The 6465-nt window shown below is 36.8% G+C and overlaps 1 protein-coding gene across 1 annotated transcript; it reads right to left on the bottom strand.

Moving 5' to 3' along the window:
- Positions 1–286: 286 nt before the first annotated feature.
- Positions 287–5194, bottom strand: LOC145769549 (4-galactosyl-N-acetylglucosaminide 3-alpha-L-fucosyltransferase FUT6-like). The gene is made up of 5 exons (XM_082581200.1): positions 5067–5194; positions 4772–4876; positions 3357–3430; positions 2309–2425; positions 287–1227 (listed from the first exon to the last, which is right to left on the bottom strand). The coding sequence occupies exons 1-5, from the start codon at positions 5163–5165 to the stop codon at positions 471–473; spliced, it is 1152 nt and encodes a 383-aa protein (XP_082437326.1). The 5' UTR covers positions 5166–5194; the 3' UTR covers positions 287–470.
- Between the last annotated feature and the right edge of the window lie 1271 nt (positions 5195–6465).

Here is a 6465-nt window from a genome sequence, read left to right as displayed (position 1 = left end):
ATGACCATTGCCAGTATGTTTAGAAATCGTTAACACTTTTGGCTTTCATTGCAAGCAAAGGTGTAGCTATGACTTGATAGACCTGTGTTTGCTCTTATTTACATTTGTATTGTTTTCTCAACTGGTGAGAAAATCTAGTGAAGTGAACCACCTTTCCATATCAGCGCAGTTAAAATACACACTATATTATCATAAGTCTGCTTGCCGATAAGGGGCCCAAAATTATTTTGGCCCCGGGGCCCACCAAGGGCTTAACACAGCACTGCTTACACCCGGTGAGTGAAGATTTAGATTAAGTGGACGGGAAGGCAAGGAAGCCAATCTTCGTGTCCACCTTCAGGCATACCTTTAAGTGTCCTGCCACAAACACAGCCGCATGCTCTTGAGCGGTGTCGAACCGGCGCCCTTTCGATTGCCGTTCCAGTGTTCTCACCACACTACATACTTGATTACTTAACTTCAAAAATTCGTTAATAATATTGGATACATGTCGGATTCTCGATCCGATAATACCATTCTCGTAATGATGGAACAATCCTTGGATGTTCGGGATAACCAAACATAGGGATGTTGCTATTAGAATTGTTTAGTGGAGGATTGTGAATATTATCAACATTTATACCATGCAAGATGCGACACAAGTTACAATAACCACTTGTTCTGTTGTACTGTGGTATATCTTCTTTTTCCATAGTTCTCCACTTGAAGTATTGTCTATACGCTGTGGTGTTTCCATCAAGATAGTTCAAATATTCAACCAATTGCTTTGGGGATTTAAAGTCTTCCACATAAATGCACGATCCAGGAGGAACCACTGCTTCACAATCCGACTTCCGTGCTCCATAAACAACTGGCACTGCTCCCATTTCCAGTCCGTTATAAAATAATTTTTCTGTTATATAATCCTTGCAGTGAAAACTATTTTCAAATGATAAATAAAACTTATATTGTTTAATGATTTCCTTGTTTCTAATAAAGCCATATCCTGGAAAGCAGCGCCCGCGCCTATCAAGATTGAGACCAGCATTCACAAGTTTATTGACGTAAACCCAACGATTTTTGCTGCCACTTGTGAGTTTGCAATTGGAAACAATCCAAATGGCAAGCTTTGTTTTATTTCTCATTAAATCATCGACATCTTTTGAAGGATTTCCTGATTCAGAATGTTGAAACTTTTCCCAAATCATCGACGACAGATTATATGGTGAATAGACATCGGCATCCCTCCTTTAAAACGAAACAGTTTCGTTTGAGTTACAAGTGCAAAGTTTTCTAGTGTAGAATTGAACGTCCAACTTATGGTCTGAAGTAAGGAAAGCAACGAAACAGTGTTGCTAATTTTTTTTTAAGTATTCACTTCAAAAAATACTTCAGCATATAGCTAACCAGAATACTAACAGTCTATAATGATCCAAAATGCGGAGATATATATAGTTCGAGAAGTCTTATCAACTTGTCATTGCAATGGAGCACACATTGCACTGAAGAAATGACAAAAAGAAAGTTTAGAAAACTTAAAACTACGCCCTGTTTAAGACACATACCATATGTCTCTTAGACGTACGCCTGCTCTCCAGTGGCCTATTAGTTACATACCATACGAGCAATTCACAAAACATCACCAACATGGGAAGATAAAACTAAGTACTCGAAGCAAACGGATCACACGAAGATGACCGTATGTTGAGAGCTACCGCAATATTTAATTTATTTGCAGTTTCGTTTAAGATTGTAAGTTCCGCAAGCACAAAATAAATTTTATGGATGAGAAAGTCAATTGGGGTAATTTCTTACGCATGTACTGTAATTGTAGGGTTTTGGCTCTCTTATGATAAATTCCGCTCTCACGGAATCTAGGTCACACTTCCCCACAAATGCCACTCTCACGATAAGCTATTACTCATAAAACGGCACTACCGGTATATTATGAAATAAGCGGGGAATTGAAAAATGCAGACTCAGAGACAGACTGTGAAAGAAAGGTAAAATTCACGACTGGAAAAAGTCGCTTTTATGACACCGGTCGATAAAACTAAATTGGTAAGAAACAGAATAAGTACTTTTCAATTTCCCGAATAAGAACTTGTAACTTTGATTGTTATTAAAAAATTTAATGTTACATTTAACTTGTTTAATTTTTGTAGGTAGCCTAATCATACCCCTAGACAAACTAAATTATTCTTTTAATAACCAAAAAACAGATTCAGATAGCCAAAACCCTACATTATCATGTAAAAATTCTATATTTCTGTAAACTTTATCATTTCAAAAATGTCTTTCAATTAAAAGAATTCCAATCCTACTGTACCTGTACGACATCGTCAAGTTGAAGACGCCATTGAACTTTCTTAATGTTTTGCCATAAAGGAACCGTACAGTTAGAGGAGATTCTAGGGCCCACCAAACATAGTACATATCTTTTCTTCTGTAACAACAATAAAGGTTGTGGCAGTAAAGTGGTTGGGTTTTTTCAACCCTGTTTCTTTCAACTTTTTTTTTGTCAATATGTTGCTGTGGCGTGTCATTTTACTAATCAAGTAGTGTTTACATGTTTCAGCCCCCTTGATAAAGTCGCTCGTGGTGACTGACGAAACGTCGGAAAAAAGGTGGGTATCATCCCTAACATCCTGTGGTAGCCTTTTGCAGCCACCAGAAGAACGCGAGTCATTTTATAATCAAATGCCTGGTAAACAGTCTCATTTTGAATATCATGATAAAGGCATTTGATATCTCTGATGTCAATTTTTTGTCGTATCCAGGCTTACACCTGGTGGTTGAAAGTTTAAGTTAAGTTCGCGCGGAAGGAAAGGAAGTCAATTTTTCTGTCGATCTTCAAGTATGACAATAATTGTCTTGTCACAGGCACAGTTGAATGCTGCGAATAGGTGTCGTATCAGGACTGTCACCACTCGGCTATACTCAGTTAGACACAGATTAGGAATAGGTTAATTTGCCTTTAAATTGCAGGTAAGGTGCATTTTGCATAGGATGGATTTGGGTTTGACCCGTAGAAAGTTGCGGCAATCAGAAATCCGGATAACAGAAGAATCAACAAACCCGCTTAATTGAAATTATCAATTTCAGTTTTAAATTCACTGCAATGTTTGGAAGTTAAAATCTGCGGAATCAAATGAAGCTGATATTCTTCTTCGTCGTATGAGCTTCTTCCGGACTATATGTAGCTCTTGTTTGACAAGCTTCGTTTCGCATACGTTTCATTTATGTTTCGTATGTTATTGACGGGGGGGACCACGTGAAGGTGCTTGTCTTCCTCCCCAAGCTGAGCTGATAAAGCTGATATTGATTAAATTATATAAATGTTCAGAGCTCTGCTAGTTTTATTTTTCTTCACAAACCTTTTATTTGGCCAGTTCGCAGTATTGAGTTCCCTGAAGTGAAATATAATTGCCTTTGTAGAAGGGTCGTTCCACTGCAAAACACATTTCTTTCTGTAAACAACTGATTGAACCTCGAACGATACCATTAGCTAATAATGCAATAATTTAAATTAACTGAGAAAGCAATACCCGGACATTTTGCCGAAAGACATTTTCCCGAAACCCATTTTTCCGAAAGACATTTTGCCAAAGGGACATTTTGCCGAAAGGACTAATTGCCGAAAGGACTAAATGCCGATTGGACAAATTGCCGAAATTATACAAATGTATTATATGTATTATCATAACCTAATGACACATAAATATCATTCACAAACAGATTTCACACACAAATTATGTGCGACAGCGCGTAAGTATCAGACAGAAGTGTTATTATGTATCGATATTTTCCACAATGTGTTTTAGTATATCGTTCACAACCTTATATTTTTTATTTGGTGGCGCCAATTGAACGCCAGCTGATAAATGCTCCAGGATTAGTTCGTTGTGCGATTGTTCCTTTATCAACTTTACTGTCAGTCGACGTATCGTGGGCTGTGTGATGGAGATTCGTTGGTCAAAAGCATGGTGCCATCCTTCGATGGAATTGTTAGTACGAGGAAGATCAAAATAATTACCAGTTCAATGGCACTGCTTGCGTAGTAACGAGACTTGGTGTCGCTTCAAAGTAATTTTTAGGCAAACAATAGTAGCAAAGTAATTCTATTTCAAAGGCACTGCTTGCATAGTAACGAGACTTTGTGTCACTTCAAAGTAATTTTTTTCCAAATTGTTTCGGCAATTTGTCCTTTCGGCAATTAGGCTTTTCGGCAATTAGTCCATTCGGCAAAATGTCCTTCGGCATAATGTCTTTTCGGCAAAATGTCTTTCGGCAAAATGGGTTTCGGCAAAATGTCTTTCGGCAAAATGTCCGTCCGCGCACGGAGAAAGCAGTGATTAGAAAAGCAAAATTGTAAAGTTTATTGAAAATTCGATGTGACCAAACTGAGAAATTGTCATCTTTGAAAAATCAGGGCGATTAACACGCGACAATATGATCCAACTACTTTGAATCCTCTTTGCTCCTGCAGTTGTAAATATATTCAATATATATAGGTATAACCTCTGAAATCTTGTCAATTTGCAATCAGTGGCTGCTGTTACATCAAACTCTTGCTTCGACCGCAGCACTGTAGTTCTAGAGTAGACCATAACAGATTCCATGGCTTCAAAAACGCATTATCTTTAAAATCAGCCGGCTGTAGATGTTTTCCTATCCTACTTTGAGCAGTTCTACATAACATTTCTACTATTACATAGAAATTCTAAGTCGCTTTTTGAATCGGCAATTCAAATTCAAAACAAGCTTACAATAATGTCTTTGTTCAACAAACCTTAGTTCTGTCATCAGAGACAGTGCATTTCCCGCAATTTTCTGAGTTCATTCCAAGATTTTCCTTCACTCCAAATGGAAGATCCCAAATGATGATGATATACTCCTAAAAATGGACCCAAATTAACATAAACGTCTTGGATGAAAGTTTTATTATTATCAATTGATTTTGAAATCACATGTAATCATGCTGTTGCATCAGCGACAATCAAAAATTATTAACACTCAAGTCAATTTAAGACAAAAAACAACGTAGGATAAATACTTAGACAAATTGTCAGGAAAACTTCACTTACCTTTTCCTGTGCTTTTCTCAATGCTACTTTTAGCATTTCATTTGTAGTTAGATTCTTTGATGACGAATTTTCTATTGTTAGTTCAGTTTGATTGAACATATTATGAGTTTGCTTGATTGGTTTAGTGATGAAAGTCGGTAAATGCAATCCCATACCTTCATTTGTCGAATTGTAAAAGGAATTCTTTAACTTTTCATGCACCCCAGATACAGTTTGGTTACCTAGTTTGGTGATGGGAGTCGGCGACGACAATTTAATACCTTTATTTGTAGCATTAGACAAGTACTTCTTTAACTTTTCGTAGATTTCAGATAAAAGTAGATTGCCTGCTTTGGCTATGGGTGTTGTCGAAGACAAAACACTGTTTTCATTCGCATTGGAAAAGTATTGCTTTAACATTTCGTGCATTTCAGATAAAAGTAGATTGTCTGTTTTGGTTATGGGTGTTGTCGAAAACGAAGCAGCACCTTCATTTGATGCATTGGAAAAGTATCTCTTTAACTTTTCGTATATTTCAGATAAAATTAGATTGCCTGCTTTGGAGACGGGTGTTGTCAAAGACAAAACAGATTCACTTGTTGTATTGGAAAACAATTTGTTCAACTTTTCGTGCACTTCAGGCAATGTTAGATTGCTTACTTTGGAAATGAGTGTCGGAAAAGGTTGCGTAGATGAAGAGAATGCAATACTTTCATTTGTCGCATTGGAAAAGGATTTGTTCAACTTTTCGTGCACTTCAGACAAAGTTACATTGCCTACATTAGTGATAAGTGTCGGAAAAGGTAGTGTAGGTGAAAAGAATGTGACATCTTCTTTTGTCGCATTGGAAAAGAATTCATTTAACTTTTTGTGCAGTCCAGGTGGAGTTTGATTGCTTCGTTTGTTGATGAGAAGCGGCGAAGACAATGCAATATCTTTATTTGTTGTATTGGAAAAAATTATGCTTAACATTTCGACTTGTGCAGGCCAAGTTTGGTTGTCCATCTTGTTGTTGATGAGTGGCTGTGAAGACAAGGCAACCTCTTCATTTGTAGCATTGAAGAAGATCTTCCTCAACTTTCCGAGTCCTTCAGGTATAGTTTGATTGGCTGTGTTGGTTATAAGTGTACGCGAAGACAATGCAATATCATTGTTTGTTGTATTATGAAAATACTTTAACCTTTTGCTAGTCAACGACCAATTGTTTTCTGTATTTGCAGTAAAGCCAAAAGCAATATTTGATTTCAGCAGATTTCTTGTAATTTTGAAGTACAATGTTATCAATAATGCTCCTACAATAATCAGTGCGAAAGAAATCCATTTCTTTTTTTCTACAATCAGCATTATTTTATTTTATTATTTCTGCTCTGAAAAGAAATATACAATCTGTTGAAAGATATGATTGCTTGGAATGATTAAT

This window comes from Aplidium turbinatum, chromosome 4 (assembly GCF_918807975.1).
Source record: "Aplidium turbinatum chromosome 4, kaAplTurb1.1, whole genome shotgun sequence".
Classification (NCBI taxonomy): domain Eukaryota; kingdom Metazoa; phylum Chordata; class Ascidiacea; order Aplousobranchia; family Polyclinidae; genus Aplidium; species Aplidium turbinatum.
This window is presented reverse-complemented; position numbering and strand designations above follow the sequence as displayed.